The sequence below is a fragment of the Xiphophorus maculatus genome, chromosome 3 (assembly GCF_002775205.1).
Source record: "Xiphophorus maculatus strain JP 163 A chromosome 3, X_maculatus-5.0-male, whole genome shotgun sequence".
Lineage (NCBI taxonomy): Eukaryota > Metazoa > Chordata > Actinopteri > Cyprinodontiformes > Poeciliidae > Xiphophorus > Xiphophorus maculatus.
This window is the reverse complement of record NC_036445.1, coordinates 30,918,482-30,940,015: the sequence shown is the minus strand read 5'-3', so window position 1 is coordinate 30,940,015 and position 21,534 is coordinate 30,918,482. Positions and strand designations below refer to the sequence as shown.

The window sequence follows — 21,534 nt, the reverse complement described above, 5'->3', positions numbered from 1 at the left end:
TTCCAATCCGAAGCAGCTATTTTAGAAACACGATAATTGTTATTTCTATTTATTTTGTGTCAAACAACATTAAACAAGGTCATAGAAACCTGAACAGTGTGTAAGTTGTGTTAAATAAATCTAGCACTGACTAGTCAGAGTTGTAAGTTTTCAGGATGGAGCTAAAATAGAATCAGTCTTTATATACAAAGGTGTTTACCAAATCAAATGAACTGAGGTTATCTTGAAAGTAGCATAAGTGTATTGTACATATAGGGATTAGGCATAATGCTGAAAAGCGGTGAAATGTCCTTTGTTCTCACGCATAATCGGAAGCTAACTTCAGTGTCGTCAATTCAGGAAGTGACGTAGTCCAAGTAAACAGAAACAGCAGAGACGAACAGCAGTCGTTTACTGTCAACCAGCGGATAGTCAAGTGTTTTAAACGCGGCTCCCGTGTCCAGTCGTCTGGTTATTCCGTTCATTATGTCCATGTTACTACCGGGCAAAGCTACTATGACCTTATATGTGTTGTCTGTTGTTGGGCTGCTACTTGTTAGCTTTGTTAGCCAGGGCAAATGCCAAACAACTGCACCGCCACCACCCCGTAAGTTCCGACATTTTCTTTCTAAAGTTAGCTTTTACGTGCTGAATTTTTATTGCATGTTTATGAAAGCTTAACTTCAGTTTGGTGACGTTTCAGAGCAAATTAACTTTAGATAGTTAGCTGGATTTAGAAGCTACGCCACAGCTGAATGGCGTGTGTGTGTGTGCGCGCACGTTGGGAGTCTGTTTCTGACCTTAAAAAGACTTTCTTTTTTGGTCTAAAACTTCGTTTGGTGTTTTAGCTCTATTACTTGCTGTTTTTCCTTCAGGTGATTCAGCGACATTGTGCTCTTTGAAGGATTGCTTCACACTCTTCACTGCGGGTTGTAACTAACTAGTTAAACATTTTTGTAATTCTTTTTGAAAGTCATTTTTTGATTAAATACTGGGTTTTTCTGACGCATTTTCTTACTGATGCTGCCTCCAGATGTGGCGAAATCTGTTCTCTGTCCAACATTGTGAGATTTTCCAATAACTGTGTTTATGTATTTATAATGCATTCCTCATTCCTTCCACTTCTGAAGCTATGAAGGTCGAAAAATATCAACGCAGCTTATTAAGATAAAGGAATCATAATAATTAACCTTGTTATTGCCCTTTCTGACACTGGAACAATAAAACCAGCTCATGTCCATATGGAACCAACTGGGTCAAAGTCTTTGTCAGGAATATTCTTCTGTACTGCAGTTTGAATTATTTATTTTGATTAGATTAACACTGTGTTAGCAGGTTTTAGTACAATTGCAATTTACTATTTTAATTTTATTGCTTTTTATTGATTTAACCTGAATTAATTTCTTCTTCTTGGCTTTTTTAGCTCATTTCAGATTATCCCTTCAGTTTTGAGCATTCACACTGAATATTTGCTGTAAATTATATTTTTCTCGTCAAGTTTATTTTTCATCTCTTTTCATTCAGCATGTTCCATCAACAAGAACTGTGACAGCTGTGTTCCTCATGCTAAGGTGGGTGAAAAGACTTTATAGCTGCTGTAAATCCAGACCTTTGCCCGCATAATTTCTCCACTTCATAAATGACGGTTTTACTGTCCTTTGACCTTTCTCTTAAAATAATATCTTATCTTTGATGGTTTCGTTAGCGTGAAATATTTTAAATATGTTTTCTGGATTTATTGAAAGTTTGGGTTTTCATCACTAATAATGATGCTGAATTTTTTTTTCTTACAATATTTCAATGAAACATGTAGTTTTCTGTTTATGTCTTAGTCTTTGCTTAGTCAAATAATCAGCATGTTGTCATAGTAACATTTCCTTATAAAGAGCTTTTATCAGTATATTTGTTTGCACCACTCTGGTGTGTCATTTGGGCGTCTCTAGTGTATCTGACTTTTTCTCTTATGTTTATAGAAGATAACGTAGAAGATTATTTCTTCTATGTTTGATTGATTAGAGAGATTCGTATTTACTTAAAATGTAATTCTCTTACTTTATTTTACTAATTTTATTTTTGAGGGGGTATTTGACTTCAATGACATAAATAAAGAGATCTGATCAAACCATAATAACCCAGAATAACCTCCCTCTGGTTAACAGGTCCTTATTGTTTTATCATAACCCAGCAGACAGTGAGTAAACTGTAATAAATGCAACTTCTGGGTCTGATGTTTTCATGTTGTCTCCACAGTGTCTCTGGTGTTTTACCACCAACAACTGCACAGATTACCCCGTGACCTGGCTGTTGCCCCCAGCATCGCTGTGCCCGCTGTCTCAGGCCCGGTGGGGGGTGTGCTGGTGTGAGTTGGTCTTGTTGCTCTCTCTGTTTACTTTTGACTTTCAGAAAACTCAGACTGCCTTCTCGGGGAAGAGGAAGTTGCTCCTATAGTTTGATTAAATTTAAGGTGGAATTACTTACTGCCGTGATTTAAACATATAACCAAACAAAACCCACCCTGACATATGGAACCTTAAATGCTTTCATGCCTATTTTTCATGCCTATTTTCATGCTAGACATGCCTGTTTAAAACAGGCAAATTCAAGGTTTCCCTTCTATGCTTTTATTTCCGGACCTCAACAGTTGAGTGACATGTTTGTCAGAACTTTCTCTTCCTCTAACTGTGAATTGTTTCACTGTCTCTGACATATCTGTTGGCTCTACATCTTTCCCTAACTGCAGTTTACATGCTTCCTCTTTATTTCTTTTTAAAAGTCCAACCCAGCTGCTTCATAGTTGTAAGTTGAAACTGGGTGCAGATCGGGGGTTCCCCGTGTTCACTGAACTGAAGACAGAAACTTCATCAGTTAAGTGTTTAGAACCTTTCCAACACAGAGACATTTTTTCGCTCAGTCCATCTAAGTAAGACATTTACAGCCACAAATATTACCCGAGCTTTTGATAAAAACGACATCTCCTAAATTTTTATCAATGTATACTACAGAAAATCTGTTGTCATTTTTAAAGTGCACCCATTTTATTCCGATTTTTATGTTAGTATAAAGAAAAACATGAAACTTTTTCAAAAAGATGTCTACATTTTCTTATATGGGATGTTGATCTTTGGACATGGTAACCAACTTATTGGCGAGAAAAAGAGATCTAAATAAATTTATTGTCATCCTGTTGTGTAAATCAAATGTAATTATTTCACAAATAAACCTAAAAACTAGATAAACCCTCCATTTGTTATTCATAAAACTTCAGTTGTTTTTTTTTTTATCATTTTTCGTCAAAGTTTTCCAGAGTCATTGTGGGAAGACAGTTGTGACTGGAATAAATCCCATCAGTGTGTTTCCATAAGGCTAAACCTGGGTTACCGCAGATTCATTTTCCTGACTAGCATCAAACAGAGACGTTAGATTAAATACAGGCGTGTGTGCAATTTAGCTACATGAGGACTATGTAGCTAAATTGTATTCTAGCATGACTGCTACTGAAGTCCAATGATCTGTTCTGACTTCACACTTCTGTTGTAGACGAGAACTGACGTGTGTGAGACACACCCCACCAACTTGGTCTATGTCTGTGTGTTTTCAGTCACACAGCAACTGATATTTTGTGAAATTAACTTTAGACTCTGTCAGAGTTGTTCATTACTTTATCACTATTCCTTATCTAGTAATAATATTAGCATAGCTTTTATTATACACTTCAAAAACATTTCATATTTAAACTTGTTTATTTCTGACTCACTTTAAGGACTTAATGTGAACCATGATGCTCCACAATGGCACAATTTATTTCAGTTTAACATTCACTTTGTGTTTTCTGTAGTCTTGTGTTCAGCCACTGGTTAGGCTGCGGGGTCAGGGGACAATATGGAGTAATTATAGTCTCCACCTGATAAGAGACCCTTCTGAACTCTGTGTTTCACTGGAAACTGAAACTTAAGAGTTTTACTTTAGTGGGAAAAACCTGCAGTATTATGGATAAACCAGCAGGTGGAGCTGCAGCCAAACGTGTTGAGTGTTCTGCAGGATGTTTAATTTCTTGCTGAACCTTAAGGAGCTTTTGAACAGGAAAATGTTTGATGCTAACTTATTTGTGTGTGTGTCTCAGTGAACTTTGAAGCGCTGATCATCGCCCTGGCAGTGGTAGCCGGAACCATCCTGATCAGCATCAGCATCTGCTGCTGCTGTTGCTGCTGCTGCAAGAGACGACGCCCAGGGTGAGGTCACATGACTGCATCACACTGTAACATCACAACAAGTCAAGATTCAAGCCTCAAAACATCAATAGAACAAGCAAACTGGTCACTCCAACAAGACCAACTTGTGACATTTCTTGTTTTTTTCAGCACGTAAAACAAGCTTGAGATTTTAGCTGGAGATATAATAAATAATTAAAGTTTATTACCAATAAACTAACCCAAGTACACATTATCTGTACAATTATTCCAACAGAAAGAGATGATCATTTTAAGCCAGTGTTTTGATATACCAAGATAGTGAAGACATTATCACACCAGAACAAGCAAGATCTTATAATAGGATCATGTAGGTATTTAAATGTTTTGTCATTTCATAAAGATGAATATCTGTGTGGTTGGGTTTTGAAGTTTCTGATTGATGATTCACCAACACCAGCTCATTGATGCAGTTTTACTGTCAACCATGTGTGGCTGTGGGTTTCTAACACTTTGCCTCAAATACTACTATCTTCTTCTTTGCTCCTGTGCTAAACATTCCTGTTTGCATGTTTTTTTGCAGACGCTGCTGGATTGTTTGCTACTTTCTCGTTACTTTAATTAAGGAAACAGAAGTATGATTATACAGTAATTAACTATATTTTTTCCAATTTCTGCTAGAAAGAACTTTCTGCCCCTCTATCCTCTCAACTCCCCAAAAATGAGCATCAAAGACAGTATCAAGTATTTCTCATGGAGTCAGGATGAGATTAACGTTTTGGTGTCTTGACAACAAAGAATCTCCTACATTCAGTCTCACAAGGAGCCATTCACGAATCTGCAGGAACTGAACTGAATTTGGCTTTTAAGTTTGTGTGTGTGTGTGTGGTGCTCAGTCATTGTGCTGAAGTGAAAATAAAACCATCCCATCAGTCAGTCAGCCATCTGCTGGCCTGTCAGTGACAGACAGAACTGTTAGTAGGAATCAAACCTTCCTGGAACTTCACTATCTCACTTCACTTCTCACTTCTGCTTCACTTAGATTTTACTTTTATATTTCAATGTGTTCAGCATCAGTAACCGTGTAATAATGAAGTTTGGAACCTCCTTGTTGCTGCTGCTGGTTTATCAGAATAAAGCGAGTGAAACTGCCCATATACCTTCAGTAAACTGAAGGCTTTTTGTTATTTGCTGAGCAGTGGTGTGCAGTGATTCTCATGTTTCCTTTATGTGAAGGCCTGACAGAGATGAGGAGAGATTTGCCAGGAGGAGAGAGGAGATCAGACAGCGCGCTGAGGAACGGTAAGAACTTCCCTCCAGGCCTCCGTAGAAACATCCAGAACACATCAGAACAGGCTTCATGTGACAGCTGTCCTGGTCCTGTCAGAACTGATGCTGGGTCAGATCGGTGCTTTTTATCAGAAACTTTAATGATATCTCAGTTCAGAACTTACAGAAAGCTTAGTGTGGTCCCTCCCTCTCTTCCTTCGTTCCTTCATTTCTTCTCTCCCGCCAACATATTCTTCTTTAAACATAATATTTAAGGGTAGGGAACTGAGAATTCTGAAAATTAAAGGATATATTTTTTTCATGGGAGGAGCACAAAAACCTCATAAAACACATTAAGAGATTAAATCATTTTGTTTATGGAATAAGTTTTGAATTCCCAAGAATATCTTCAAACACAAAGACGTTATTGTAGAAGTATTATGTGGGTTACCACTGCTGCCTTACATCACTAAAAGGTTTCTAGTGGCAGAGCAGAGAGTCTATTACGGCGCTGATGAATCTCAATAAGAGTGTCTTTGTCAGCACAATATTATTTCAACCAGCTACAGGTAAAACTGAGAGCTCCACACTTGTTTTTTTATATTTAAGCTTTAAAAACGATGTGGAGCTTTAGTCTTGTTCGGACCACATGTAGACCCAGCAGCATCCAGTAGAACCGCCTCTTCTATGTTCTATATTCTATGTTCAGGAACCAGCAGCTGGTGTCTGGCTCCAACCAGCCCCAGAGGAGTTCAGTGCTCCTCCAGTTGGATTGTTTAGTGTCAGCAGCTGCTGCTGGTCATGTGCTCAGGACCAGAGGACTACTTCCTGTCCAGGGCCGTCCTCTGTTAGAGCAGACACTCTGAGGAACAGAGAAGTTAGTTCTACTCTGGACTGCAAGAACAAGAGCAAAAATCTATCATACTTCACAACAACTCAAGTCTTAGTAGATATGTCCACAGCAACTAATTATTAAACAGAGTTTTGTTGCCCTGGGAGACCAATGTCTCTGTTGTGGATCAGGTCCTGGGCTTCAAAGAGACAGTGCTTTAATAAGCTGATCACATCTCTGGATGACCTCTGGAGATGGAGGTCATGCTGTGGAGGAACCAGGACTTCTAACACACAGCTACTTCCTGGACTCCCTCATGCTGCAGCCACTTCCATTCAGAGCTCTAATGCTGCTGATCAACTCACTATTACTTCCTTCTGTCAGTTTTACTTCAAAGCTAAACAAGTGGCAGAACCTTCAGATAAGTTCTCATTGAAATTCAGTTTCTGTAATAAAAAATAGTCTAAAACTAAAGTCCAGTAATGGCTGGAACACCAGACCACCTCAGATGTGTGACTGGCCCAGCTTTAGTCTGTTCCTCTGCCTGTTTGAAGTTTAAGTTCACTTCACTTCAGAAAAACTTTATTAATCCCAGAGGAAAATGAAATATTATTGTAACCCAGGCAAGTTTCTTCAGAGTCCTACATGCTGCTGGCTGTGGCCAGAAAGACTCTCCTGTATTACAGTTGTACCAAATAAGCCTCTGACTGAAGAAACTGAGGAAGCTTTTCTAAAACCACAGCAGCTGTTAGAAAGACATTGATGACCTCAGAGGAACCTGCTTCAGTTGGGTTCAGACAGCTTTACAAACAAACTAAGAGCAAACCTTTTAAGGAGAAAATGGTAGGCTCAGGACTAAAAACTGACTGGTGCACATGTCAGGCAGGTTTGACTTTCTTTAATCAATTTATAGGCAAATTGCAATCTCTAGAATTGAACCGCTCTTGGTGGGAGCATTTAGTTTCCCTTTGGGATAAAAAAATATTTCTGAACTGAATTGAAATGAATCCCAAACAGAGTTTACTTTTATAAACTTCATTTTATAGAAAATACTTCCAACAATCAGGGCTGTTTTGACCTATTTTTCTAGAGAATTTGTGTTAACTGTTAACCATTGATCATCCTGAGACTGCAAACCTGTAAGGCGCTCAGCCTTTAGCATACAGAAGGAACTTCTCAGTTACACAAGCTGCAGCTGAAGTCTGGATCAGACTTTTATTGTGTTCTTCCCTCTACCTCTGCTTTCACTTCCAGCTTGTAGAAGGAAGCCATGTTTATGTGGCAGAAGTGCCAGGGCTCACTTCTGTACACGTCGGTCTATCTGTCTGCCTGTCAGTGCACCAAGTTTCTAGAAAACATTATTTCAATCCTTTACTGAGTGTGCAGATGTGGCAGCAGTTTGTACTTCCAGGCTTTGACCCAGATGCAGTAGAGACCGGTTCAGATTTTAGTCAGACATGACTGGTTGAGTCTGGCCTGACGATTAGGATGACCTTTCTGTTTTTTCTGGTTGTCTCTTACAGGAAGGTGGAGAGACAGTCAAAACACGATGAGATCCGGAGAAAGTATGGTGTGTATTAATGTTTTAATGTTTGACATTTCCCTACTAACAAAGAACAGAGAGCTCTGTCATTTTCATGGTAGCCACAGATGAAACCAGACATTTACATACACTGAATATAGATAGAGACACAAACACAATTTTTCATAATGAAGTCTGAAGTTAAATCAGACCAAACATTACTTGTTTTAGCTTAGTTCAAATTACCAAACTCTTTTCTATTTGTTAAATGCCAGAAAACTTATAGATAACATTTTTTAGACTTTTTTGTAGCTTTACTCAAATTCAAAAGTTTCCAGTTTACTGAATACATTTGCTGAATACAGTAATGAATACATCATTGATATTTGCCTTTATTCTGCCCCCACCAAAATGTTGGGTTAGAGTCTGAGATTCCTGCAGCTGCTGTCTCTGTAGTGAGTCCATTTTGAAACTATGATGTGATCCAAAGCAACCAGGAATTTTGAAACATAACGGATGATAACAATGGCTCTGGCAGCTGGGAACGGGACAGTCCTCCAGCTCCGTGGACCAATCAGTGATCAGTGGTCTCTTTGGGCCCCTCTAAACACTTTCATGTATTTGTGATCATATAGAATCTGTGGTGATTATGCACAATAGTAAATGACATCTGACTGTGTTCATTAGAAAAGGCTCTGTGTAACTTAAATACAGTTAAAAGGTGAGAACATGTGAATTATATACATCAGATCAATATATTGATCCGTTTAAATAGATGGGTGTAAAAACGCTGGTCCTCAGTGAGAGCTGGGTGTCTGTGTATGCACTAAGACAGGAGAGTGACTGATGTCCAGGCTCTTTGGCCTCCTGCCTTCATCACTAGAAGTCGGTCTGGATTGGAGGACACTTCCTGTGTCCTAACAGTTCAACCTCAGTTTGTACAGATTATTACAGGGATTATCAGACTGATGCAGAATGTAGGTTTGTGGCGGGTGTGTGTGTGTGTGTGTGTGTGTGTGTAGGTGTGTGTGTGTGTGTGTGTGTGTGTGTGTAAAGTGGCTCAGCTAATGCAGCATTAGCCCAGTGAACAGTCCAGTCACATTTGGTCACATGACAGTCACAAGCTTCAATATGTTTTATTTACTGCTTTTTTTTGACAAAGTATTGGAAAATTATGAAGGTTTCAGGTGTTTAGCAATTTTTTCCCAAGCGATTTACAATCTGAAAAGTGTGGAGCGTATTTTTATTCACTGACATTACAGCTGCAACTTTTTTGTAGGCATATGAACAAAACTATCATAAAGCTGCAGTGATGTTCAGTAGACTCCTCTGTGAGGTCGTACCAGTCCCATGCTGCTGCTTCTGTCACTTCTTCACTAATTCATACCATAGTTGAAATCCACAAATATTTGAGGCCCTCTCTAAAAACTCTTAAAACTGCCTTTTAGTAGTTCCAACACCAAATCTACCTTAATAATGGATTAGTAAGCACAGTGGAAGCTGTCGTAACACTACTGCAGAAGCTAACACCAACAGTTTTCCTCATCTCTGCTCTCAGGTATACAGCCAATCAGCACCAAGGAAAATATCATGGATTGGCTGCCAGCCAACAGTGTGTCAAGTAGCTTTGTGTCTCTGCATTTCATATTCCAAAGCTTAATTTTCTTTTGAATGTTTTAGATATGTTCCCTAAAAAAAAAATCCCCGAAGTCATGATTTTATTTTTTTTTTGTAAATAATTTGGAGTTGCATTCAGAGAAAAATCTCTTGAGTACTGATCCACTTAAAAAATACATTTTTTGATGACTGCTGTTCCATATGAACTCTAAAATGTCTGAGATCCAATGGATCAGTTCTAGTAGAAATAATTTCACCTGATAAAACAGTTAAATATTATAATAGTATATTTATGGCTGTAGTTCAGCAGAGCTGTTTTCAGTAAAACTCCATTCCATGTGTCTATACTGACGAAGCCTTCCTCGGAGATGAGGTAGGAACATGTATCAGAAATTGACCTGACTTGACCTCTGATGTTGTTCTGCTGTCTCTGTGCAGGCCTGATGGGGGACTCGGACCACCCATACAGCAAGTTTGAGAACGAGTGAAGCAGCTGAGCTGGAGGACTGAGCTGCTCTCATGTTTTCACTTTTAGCTTGAATCTCTGCCTTTTTGTCTCCTGATGCTAACTCTGCAGACCACAGCTGGACACACCCACCCAGATCCAGGCCCAGCTTCCACTTCCTCCTGTTTAACAAACACAAACCTGACTGACTGACTGACTGACTGACTGACTGACTGACTGACTGACTGACTGACTGACTGACTGGTCTGGGAGGACTCTATTTAGTCTTGGGTGAATGTGAAGCCTGTTTTTAAATTTTTTCCTAATTTCATGTGTTCAGAAATGTTTTCTCTTTTTAGATATCCTACTTTCACGTTAGTCTTTTTGCACTTTGTACATGGAGGAAATTTATAAATTACACAATTATGATTGCATCATTGACGTGTTCACATAAACAAAGGTTGTGTAAAAAAAAAGTGTTTTTTTTTCTTTTTTGTGACTAGTTAGCACAGTAGAAGTCTGATACTGCTAACCTTCTGCCACCTCTCAGTACATCCGTTAGCATCATCCAGATCAAGTCTGTTTCTGAAAAATGTTGGCATGAATTCTAAAGCTTACAGTGAGATATGAAAAATCTCATTATTGATTCACGTTTCAGTTATCATGGCTGATTAGAGGTACAGCTCAGAGAATTTCAATATTTTGGAAAAGTACAATATTGTTTGTCATTTACATTTAGAAATATAAACTCATCAAATAGATTTATAAGACATGGTGTAATATGTTAAGCTTTTATTCTTTGGAAAATTAGAATATTAACACAAATTTCTTTAAAAAAACATTTTTAGGCTTATGTAATGTATATCATAACAACATAATCAACAGAATGACGGTTTCACAGGGAGGACTGCAGCCTTGAGAGAATTTTCCAGCAGGATTTGCTACCTGCCAAAGGTACTAATACCTGGTTCAGTTTCAGAAAGAGGAGGAGTTTTCAAAGAGACAGAGGCCCAATTCCAAGGCGTTAAATTATAATGTCAAATTTCTTGTAAGTCATATTTGGAAGATATGACATTTTTATAACAACTAAACTTAACATAGGTACCCCCTTAAATCCAGACAGCATTAATGAAACTTGTATTTGTTTGATCTTCAGCCATTTATATTGTGTGTTTGTGTGACTTTGTAAACTTGGCCTTAGCCCCTGGCAGACAAATAGCAGGTATCCCCACAGGATGGCTAAAAGCCTGGGATGGAGGTAGGTCTGCAGTAGAACACAGAAGCATCAACCCCCAGGCCTCAGCAGACTACTAAAACCCCCAACCAAGAACCAAGAAGGGAGAGACTGTGTGTTATACAGTTGGAGTCACAGTAAGAACCACAGTGTGCCACGGAGTGCTTCTGTCTTTAAGAGAGCATCCTGAAGCCAGGGGTGTGTCCATCCAACCAAGGGGGTTTCCTGTATCCAGACCCCCTGGTACTCCCAACCTGCTGGACAGACATTGAGCTACCATGGTGACTGGTACACAGTCGCCTGGTGGTGACTGTGCAGTGGTCCCTCTGAGTTGCAGTGGTCTGCATGTGTGTGTTCTCTTTCCTGTTAGAATTGGATGTCTGTTTTTTGTGGTTCCTCTTTAAAAGATTTTAAGTAGTATAAATAATTCTGTATAAAGTTGAACGATTCTTGTGCGCTATTCCCTGCCTAATGTTCTCATTACAGCACTGTTTGATAACTAGGATTAATTGGAATGTATCTGTGACTGAATTGAGCTGACTGTCTTGTAAAGTGCCTCCAGATGACATTTGCTGTGAATAGGCGCTATACAAGTAAACAGAACTGATTTTAAGTGAGTTGGAAGGGTTGCCAGGAGACAAAGTCTTCCTAAGAACAAAACCTAGCAGCACCACTGAAGTTTGCAAGCTTCTGGAACACGAATACATATGGCCAAAGAAAGATGTTTGTTCATAATGCAATAAGTCTGTAAGAAAAACTAATTGCATATTGGCTCAAACATCGACTCACCAACTGTAAAGCACGGTGGTGAAGAGCTCATCATTCAGACTGGTTTTGCAGCCTTGGGACCTCTGCACCTTGTGGTCATGACCATGACCCTCCTCGATATATTTACTTAAGACTGAATCAACTAACCACAAACTACAATAAGCTAAAGTATGATAAAGAGACACCAACAAAAGCATAGATTGTGCCTCCATTATGTTTCAGAATGCAGATGTGCTGTTACTGTACATCCTGTAGTCGCCTCATTAACAGCCACACAACTAATAAAGGAGCAATTCAGACTAATAAAGCGACGCATTTGTCTCCATTCTCCCGAGCTGCAGTGGAAGTCATTAAAAAGCCGCCTGCATTCCTCACATGCTTCAACTGAGACATGTTGGGATGCACATCCAGCTGAGCTGCACCGCTGCCGTGATGACTGCAGCACACACACACACACCCCCACACCCCCACCCCCGCCCACACACACACACCCCCACATCCCCACCCCCGCCCACACACACACACGCACACCCCATCAGATTGGAGATGGGAGCTCACACACAAAGACATGACAGAAGCTCCTGCTCTGGGCTGCAGCTTTATATTATTGATGCGGGCTCTGGACTGCTCGCTCCGCTCTTTTTAATCCATCCACTCCACTGGAAGTCCTGACAGGGAAACATTATGTTATTGTGGGCATGGTCCACTTTAGCAGCGGAGGACAGAGGAGAAAATGCAGAATAATATTAAGAAGCAATAAAAACAAATAGGGATGTGTTAGATTGTGTGTAAAATGACCCGGTCCAGTAAAGGGCAGTAACCTGGACCAGTCCTCCTCCTGCAACACATTACGGGGCGGCGCCGCTCTCTGACGGACGGTCCCTGGGACGAACCGAAGCGCTCATCTTCGTGGGACTCCTCCAATCCCCGCATCTAGGGCGGGGTCCTGAAAAGAGAAAGAGAGAGAAAGAGAGAGAGAGGGAGAGAACCCCCCCTCCCCAACCGCCCCCCCTCCCAAAATATGACATCCAGATTGCGGCGAAGCTGGCAACGACTGGGACCCAGAGAGAGGGGAAAGAAGTGAAATCTGGAGAGGAGGCTTTTCCAGGACTCAACCCAGAACAAGCGCTTCGGAGCCTCCAGACTCGGGAGACTTTTTTCTTTGTCTCTTTTTCTTCTTCTCCTTTGAAATGTAGTTGTATATTTGAGAAAAGAAAAGCCCAGCCTCACTAGTTGATGAGAGAGGTTCTGAGCCGCTAAGGCTCCGTTTTGCAGAGCTCCGCAGCGCGCCGCATCTGCTTTTGCACAGCCGAACATCAGCAGCCGTTTCCCCGCTCCAAACCGCAGCCGCCCCGCTGCCTTGGTCCCGAAATGTGCGACCTGATGCCGGCCTCCCAGCCCGCTGAGAAGATAGGCAAGATGAAAAAGTTGAGGAGAACTTTGTCGGAGAGTTTCAGAAGTATCGGTGAGTAACGGGACTTTTCCTCCCTCCACCGTTTTTTCCATCAGCACTTTTGGGCCAGAACCAGAGTTGGTTGTGAAATGCCTCCAGAAGCAACACCACAGAGGATCTCTGCTCTCGGCTTAGCTTTTAACACAGTCTCCATGGTTTCTAGTCCTAGAAACGCTCTAAAGATCCCCATGACATGTTTCATATTTTACATTTTACTCTAATCTGTTTAACCAACTTCCGGGAGTCGCTTTGGGGAACAGAAAAGCCACATTGTCTCATGTGAGAAAGTGATCATCCGAGAGTCCAGTCTGGATCCGCTGTAAACCAGCAGGTCTGAGCCCAGACAGTTACTCATGCTTAATATCACTTCATTGATCAGTAATAATAAAAGTAACAAAGATAGTGGCAGGTTCGGTGTTTCCAGAGACATTGAAACAGAAAAAAATGTTCAAAAACTTCTTTCCAACAGGAATATGTTTCTTTCTGTCACTGGAAACGCAAATAAAATCCTTCAGGTTGTTGGACTTAGATTCTGTTGACAAACCCAAAAGTATGACAGTTTCAGTTGGGGTCCTTTATGAAAGAGAGTTCCAAGATTTTTAAGAATTGTTTTGCCCACATTACAGCAGAAAAGTGAACCTGAACCCATGATATTCTTTTTTTTTAAATTGGAGAATAAAAATCTCATATTCACTCTTAGAGATGAAAGTTTTGGAATAATTGATGTATTTATTTGCTATTTATTTGGTACATTGGTTTTTTAAAACTATATTTAAATATTTGTTATTAAAACAATTCAGTCTGAATCTTCTATTATTATAATAATTATTATTATTGATATTATTAATGAACTGGTTGCCTTATTTGTTGCTTTTCAAAATGATAGAACTTTGATTTGTTGGTATTTAGTGCTTGTTTTGTCAAAATATCACAATTGTAATAATATAATAAACTAAGGATTATTTTATTAATCAGTTATTCTGTGGATTATTCTGATGATTATTCAATTAATCAATTTAAAAAATGGGCTCCTTCTGCAGATAAACCTTAAATTAAAAGATGAAAATAAACAAATAACTCAGTACGTGTTTTAAATAATGAAATAAACATTTTATTGGGTAAAATTTAATAACGTGTTATTCATTCATCATTTGAAATAAAGGACTTTGGATTAACAGATTTATTATTGCACAGCAGAAGGGGTTTAATGGGACTTTTTTTCTTTTTTTTTTTTTTTTTACAGAATTTGAACCAGTAGAAGCTAAAACTGCCATTTAAAGAGTTCTGATTTACAGATAAATATTAAAAAAAAAATCTTGATTAAAATGTATATATTAATACAGTTTTGACTTGAATACTGCCCTGAGTGTGATGCTTTTTCAACAGATGTACTAAATTAGTTCAATAATTGATTCATCCCATTTAATCATCTCAGCCCTAAAAAGTATTGCTTAGGATCAGGGAGCTGAAAGTAAACAAGTTAGTATTTCTGATTTTTCTGTAGTTTACATGTTTTTGCTGTACCCTTTTTTTCACTGACATCCATATTTTATTTTAAACTAGTGTAAGAAACTGAAAGACTAAAAGAACTCAAACTACCGTAGATCTTGTCTGGGAACTGATTGGAGGCGGTTCTTCTTGCAGGACAGATGGAGGGAACGTGGACATCAAAGGTCCAGGTTGGGTTTGTCTAATGACACTTTGAAATTCCTTCAATGATTTAATTTGGGGTGAAATATGTAAATCCCTTCCAATCCTTCTTTAAACCACCTCCTGTTTTTTTAAATGGGTCAATGATTTTCTCACACATTAGTGGAGATCCACGTCTCCTCAAAGACATTCTCTTTCACAGATCCAAATAGAAACAGCTGCTGTGTGTATTGTAATGTAACAGTGTTCTGATTTACTTTAATATACCTTGCATGATCAGAAAACTACACAATTATTAAAATCAGATCTTTTTAAGAGAGTAAAAATATGTTGAATCTAGTGTTCTACAACCTCCAGTTGCTTTTCAGGAGTTCCATTGGTTTTACTAAATGCAGTTGTTTAAGTTGTTTAAGTTGTTTCTGTGGATAAATCGGAACATGCTGCAGATTAAGAGCAGCAGAAGTTTTTATTTTTCACCGCTCCTTGATTTTGTTGAGTTGGCAGAGGAGCTTGTGCAATATTTATGAAGGTTTGCTCTTAATTTGTTTGTTCTTGGTCTGTTGTGTGTTTTCTTAAGCAGTCACACTCGTACCCGTCTCTCCTCTCTGCCAGCAGTCATTCTCCTTAAACTGTGAGGACAAAGACAAATGTGGAGGTTGCTTTAATATCAGCGATGCAGCCTGAAGGATCCTGAAAGAAGGAACATCAGATCTGATATTTCCTTACAAGGATAAGACTGTTTCTTCCTGGAGGACGTATACAGCCTCTATGATCAAAAATGAACAGGAGTGAGTCGGGGTCAATGTTGCGAGAGAAAGAAAGATTGGCATTGACTTTTCCTGTGTGCTGATGCACGGCTCTTATTGGCTATCTTTCCTCCCATCTAGATCAACACGTCTGAGCATCGATCGGCCGCTTCCTCCTCTCCACGGATGCTTTAACAAAGAATGCGAGCCGTATTGTTTATGTCTTTGTTGCATGGCTGATCCGACTGGTCCCAGTGGACCGGCTGGTACCGATCACTGAACTGAAGCTCTGTACAGCAGAATGCAAGGTGGATGTTTTAACTGCAGCAGCCTCCCTTCATCTACTTAATGAAGGGAAAGAGGAGAATGTTGTTTTAAGCATCATGGATGTTCGGAGGTGTCCTGACAGGGAGATGACTTTCTCACTTTCTGAGCTGTCAGCTGGAATCCTGGCTGGAGGAGGTTCTGGGCCAGCAACAGTCCAGCCCATCTGTTATAGTAATAGACTAAATTTCACACATTAATATGAAGAATATATCATATGGTGCAGTTTTTTCTGTGTTATTTCATCTTTACCTTCAGTTAATAAATAAAACCAGTTTCTCCGATTCTCTCCGGTGCAGATGGTACTCGTTCTCCCGGCAGGGAACGTCAGTCGCCCCAGGTCTCACAGGAACAGCTGAATGTCCTCCGAGTGTCTGGTTGTGTCGCTTTGGGTCACCAGGAGAGGTGTTGTTTACAGAGTTCAGGTGTTTGAGTTGCAGTGTTGAGGAAAAGCATTTTCAGATTCTTCTGTTTTTGATTTTCGGGGTGTTTTTTCACCCCTGATAGTCCGGCAGACCCGGGTCGATTGGGGATGTAATTTACAGCATTTGTTCATATTCAGCTGCTGTGGTTCTTTTTCACACTTCACCGTGTCAAATGAACAAAATGCTTTGAAAAAGCTGAAGAAAACAACATAAAAATCTGTGAAGAAGGCACTGAACACATTTTTTTTTTTCAAGAAATGTAAACAAAAATGTAATGGAGTCAGATTTTAGAGTTTGCAGGAATTCTCTTTTGTCTTTAGCAGAAAACCAGAAGCCACTTCTCCTGCTAGTGATAGACTTGCAAGTTTGTTTTAGTTGTATTTACCCAGAATGCCTTGGCAGTAGTCTGTTTTGTGCTTTTGAAGCAGTCTCCAGTCTTCTTGGCATTCACATAAGCATTCAAACCTCACCAGAGTTTGCCTCAACCGAGCCGAGACCGAGGTTGGTAGGTGGACCAGAGTTCACTTTCTCTGGTCCACATTCACTTCTCTCCAAACAAACCGGATTTTCTAGGCAAACGGACTCAATGAAAGTTCAATGAAAGCTCTGTGAATGCACCATTACTTAGTCTTAAGTGATTCAGATAGTCAAACAGATTTTATTATAAGTCAAAGATTAATTTTAAATGAAAATTTTATTTATTTAAAAAAAATCTATTCAGACCTACCTGATACTGTTGTACAGATTGAATCAGATTGTGTTTCAGAGCAACACCTCATTTATTCACTGGCTTTTTTTAATGGATTCTGATACTCAGCTATCTGCCTGGGAAACATAAGTAATAAAGCTTTGATGAAGATTAGACCAATACACTGTAATCAGTCAGAGTATTGAAGGTTTAACAGAAGTTTTTCTTCCCTTTACCGCCGGCATTGTGCCCTTGAGCAAGGCTATTAACCCCAGCAGCTGTTCAGTGACTACAGGATCTGAGTGAGGCTCCACCTCCAGGATGCTGAGATGTGATTAATGATGTTCTAACTCTCCTGCTTCTGCTAAACTGGCAAACTAGGGATCTGAAGAAAAAACACCTCAGTGATTCTCTGCATAATGATCACTGGAGTCCAACAGTATCTGTTAATAAGGCCATTGGCTGTAGGAGCTCCATAATAACTCCAACATAACTCACATTTTAAGGTTAGCCTGTAATCCAAAGTCAAAAAGCATTTTGGCTTTTACAAACATATGGATGGTTGTAAATAAATACAGAAGGATTAATTGTAAAAAATTACAATTATAACTGAGTCAGAAAGCAAAGCTCTCGATTTACCGGTCGATCTATGTTCCCACCCTCATCTATGGTCATGAGCTTTGGGTCATGACCAAAAGAACGAGATCATGGATACAAGCGGCCAAAATGGGTTTTCTCTGTAGAGTGTCTGGGCTTAGAGATAGGTTGAGAAGCTCGGTCATCCGGGAGGGACTCAGAGTAGAGCCGCTGCTCCTTCTCATCGGAAGGAGCCAGTTGAGGTGGCTCGGGCATCTGGTCAGGATGCCTCCTGGACGCCTCCCTGGTGAGATATTCCTGGCATGCCCCACCGGGAGGAGGCCCCGCGGAAGACCCAGGACTAGCGAATAAAGGCAACTAGAAACAAAAATCTTATACTCTTGTGTTGAAGTGTTGGGTCAGGCTAGTCTGGTCAGAGAACAGCGATCTGAGACGGCGAACGTCGGCTTTATTCAGGCTTGAACTGGCGGGATGAAAGAGGTGGAATATGTTTGGCATACGGGTATTGTCTCCATTTATCAAAATCTCTTCACAATGCGCTCGAATCAACACAAGGAAATGTATATAAACTTCTAAAATAAAAAATTAACTAGTTCATTACATAAAAATAATTATTCCAACAGTCAGAAATAGAAGCAATGTCAGTATTTCTAACTGACCTAAGACAGAAAATGTTTTGTCTGATTTAATGCCACTTAGAAGGAACAAAGCTTTTGTGTAATTTCTTACGCTGAATAACAGGTTTCAGATATAACACACGTGTGATATAGCAGTCACTTTTGTTTTCAGGAATGTGATGTCTTACTAATGTGTGTTTATGCTTTTTAAGCTGATTCTGCTGTCAGTCCAGTTAGCATCTAATTTGTGTTTTCTCTGTTTTTCCTTGCAGCTTTCAAGAAGGAAGACAGCAGCTTTGATGAGGTAGGTTGAAATCGTAGAGGTTTGGGGAGCGAGTGCCATCCCTGGCCCGGTTTCAGGTCTGGGCTGTAGCGATGTGTTTGCCTGAAATGATTTTTCAAGGTCTCATTGGCCAGATGTTGTCATGAAGGACTGCAGTGCGGTTGATTTTTCTCAGTTCCCTGTGGATCCTGTGGGAACTTGGTGCATATGGTGTGTAATATATTCAGCTCTCATCTCAGAGACATCCCTCTGGGTCAGTCACCATCACAAGACTGCTTTGGCCTGCCAAGTGAGACGCCAAACCAGACTGGCTCTGCTCTCAGGACTGATGGAAATGTATTGTATTAGTTTCCTTCATGGGAACTCTTGAGTTTTCCCTGCTTGTTCTGTTTCAAACAATTCAATTAGCTCAGGATCTTTTTGGAATATTCCCCTGCTCACATTAGCTGTATTTCCATTACAAATCTGCACAAAACTGTGTCATTATTCTGCTAAGCTAAAACAAAAACACAATTTAGCAATTGTGGTGTTTCCGTTATAAGAAACCCTTCCCTTCTGAAGCTGCTACCCCCGCGACCCGACCCAAGAAAATGGATGGATAGATGGAAATTAAAATCACACATGAAAAAAAAATTTAATGTCATGAGTCATTAACAAACATGCTGTGCCATAATCCTCCCACTACTTTTCATGGTTTGCGCCAGTGGGAACATCTGGTTGATCAAACCAATATTGATATGGCCAAAAAAAATCACCTCATCCTAGCGAGAAACGTTTTATAAATAAAAAAGTTTTTTGTTTTTTTTTGGCTACGTTTTCATTTTTCCTGATGGAAAAAAAACAAATCTAAAAGCTGCTTGGTGTGTGTGTTGTTTTACAATAACACAGTTCAATTCTTCTGTTTTGTGTGAAAATAAGGGAAATCGCTTCAGTCTCAGTTTTTCCTGATTCTTACTGAGCCAGCAGGCCTGAGCTGGTCTGACATTGCAGGCCTGGATTGATTTCTCCCACATTCTGCCTCATCTCCAGTGTGATAGTCAGCTTCTTGATGAGGCAGTCAGTGGCTCTCAGACTGCTGGGATGCCATGTTTGTCCTTCCAAGGTATTCATGCCTGGCTTATGTTTAGGTGCAGCTCAGCATTGCTGGGTTGCTGCAGACGGCTTCCTGAAGTGCTGCCCCTGCTCCTCAGCAGACACATGGCTTCTCCAGTTTGGAACTCTTCCAGTTCATGGTCTGCAGGGATGCTGCCTGATGAATAAGTGATAAGACGGCAGCAGTCTTTGTGTTGAGGTTGCATGCAATGTGTTGTTACTGTGTGGTTGCTTTATTTGTTCTGTTAGGCAGATGCAGATGTAAAACCGTTCAGCTGAAACCTGGAGCCATCGAGCAACAAGCTGACACAGAACTGCTTCAGGAACACGTTCTAGTTCTGCCTTCCTTTGTGTTTTTCCTCTTTTCCTGACTTCGACTGATGATGCATTTTGTTTCATCTGAATTTGAGGCAGTTATTACATCTGCATGAGTTATTATATTTTTTTCCCCTAAAATAAACATGATCATATGGTGAGACAGATTAAAAATATCTTTTTGAAAATAATCTTGAATCAGACACGAATCATATTTTTCAGTTAAGTTCACATATCTCTATAAAATATATATATATATTTTTTTTTTTGGTTTGATATACCGTAATATTATTTTTTTATATTCCAGGTTTTATTAGCCATAATCAGAAAATCCTCATAATCAACAAATAAAAGACTTGAAAACATCAGTCTATCTGTAATTAACCTACATAACGCTTTACCAAGTGATGGAGTTACTGGAATAAATATATATATATTTATATTTTAATAATTAGCTGATTTCATGAATATCATTGTACACACATGCATGCTGGGCTGCATTTACAAATGACAAATTAATATTGTTTTCTTGTTGTGTTTGTTCTACAAACAGACCTCATCTATGCAAAAAACTCCACCAGACGCTGGTTAAATTGTCGGCTTGCTTTTTGTGTCTTCACACTTTTGGTAATTTCACAAAATAATTAAGTTCACGTTGGTTCTGACGATGCATCAGCTTATGGCCACCAGGGGGATGTTTCTGCCTGACCTGGTCAACTGGAATGAATTGCTCCTTTGGAACTCCACTAAATATGATCTCCCAATATGGAAAGACAGAAACGTTTGGGGTGGATTAGAGGTTATAATCTGCTCATCATAATTCACCATCACTCTGTGAGCTCAGACTGGGAGCAGCACAAAGTTTTTTAGACAATGACATACAATTTAATTGATTTACACTTAAGATAACAGCATTGTTATTACAGTTTATGTCCACAGTTCATGAACATGCTGAACTTCTAACAAAAACTGACAACATGGCTTAATAGTATGAATACAAAATGTCTGCATGGATGGAAAATTAATAGGCAGGAAGTGGCGGAGCACTGCTGAGCCTCGTCATCACCAGTAACTATTACATTTACATTAAGGTCAAACAGATGTTTTTTTTTTTTTTTGTTTTTTTTTTCCCAATCTGGATTGCTGAAATATGAATGCAATTCTTTAAGTGTCTGTGGAATTACTTGGGATAAGTTGAATTAAAAACTTGAGTGAAATGAACTCAAACTGGAACGTGTTAAAAATACGGCATGTTTTCCAGGACTTCTGATTGGACCATGCTGCTTTCTAATTTCTTCCCTTCCCACCAATGTCTTTATTTTTCTTGGCAAACAGCCATGAATACTCACATATCATTGGACAATTCCCTGAAATGATTTGGACTGTGTAGTCTGTGTTGCTGTTCATGAGGGGACTTCTGCAGTGAAACAGACCTTTTGTAGAAGTCGGTAGCATGGGAATTAGCTTGACCATTTGCTATAAATGGGACTC

The 21,534-nt window shown here is 39.6% G+C and overlaps 2 protein-coding genes across 2 annotated transcripts in view; both read left to right on the top strand.

Moving 5' to 3' along the window:
* The first annotated feature begins 340 nt into the window (after positions 1–340).
* Positions 341–10,327, top strand: LOC102226690 (pituitary tumor-transforming gene 1 protein-interacting protein-like). The gene is made up of 7 exons (XM_005811658.3): positions 341–586; positions 1,504–1,550; positions 2,230–2,338; positions 4,100–4,208; positions 5,403–5,468; positions 7,791–7,837; positions 9,845–10,327. Exons 1-7 carry the CDS (start codon positions 466–468, stop codon positions 9,892–9,894), a joined length of 549 nt encoding a protein of 182 aa, XP_005811715.1. The 5' UTR covers positions 341–465; the 3' UTR covers positions 9,895–10,327.
* A 2,562-nt stretch (positions 10,328–12,889) lies between these two features.
* cdk14 (cyclin dependent kinase 14) overlaps positions 12,890–21,534 on the top strand; it is a 158,189-nt gene continuing 149,544 nt past the window's right edge. The window contains exons 1-2 of the mRNA XM_014473923.2: positions 12,890–13,318; positions 18,626–18,657. Coding sequence (XP_014329409.2) covers positions 13,225–13,318; positions 18,626–18,657 — 126 coding nt within the window. The 5' untranslated portion in view covers positions 12,890–13,224. The remainder of the gene's footprint in view (positions 13,319–18,625; positions 18,658–21,534) is intronic.

Excerpts from the sequence above, each read along its gene's own strand:
- LOC102226690 (XM_005811658.3), top strand. The coding sequence starts at position 466 with ATGTCCATGTTACTACCGGGCAAAGCTACTATGACCTTATATGTGTTG. Across the intron at positions 1,551-2,229 it reads GCTGTGTTCCTCATGCTAAG|TGTCTCTGGTGTTTTACCAC; the intron begins GTGGGTGAAAAG and ends TTGTCTCCACAG. Across the intron at positions 2,339-4,099 it reads CCGGTGGGGGGTGTGCTGGT|TGAACTTTGAAGCGCTGATC; the intron begins GTGAGTTGGTCT and ends TGTGTGTCTCAG.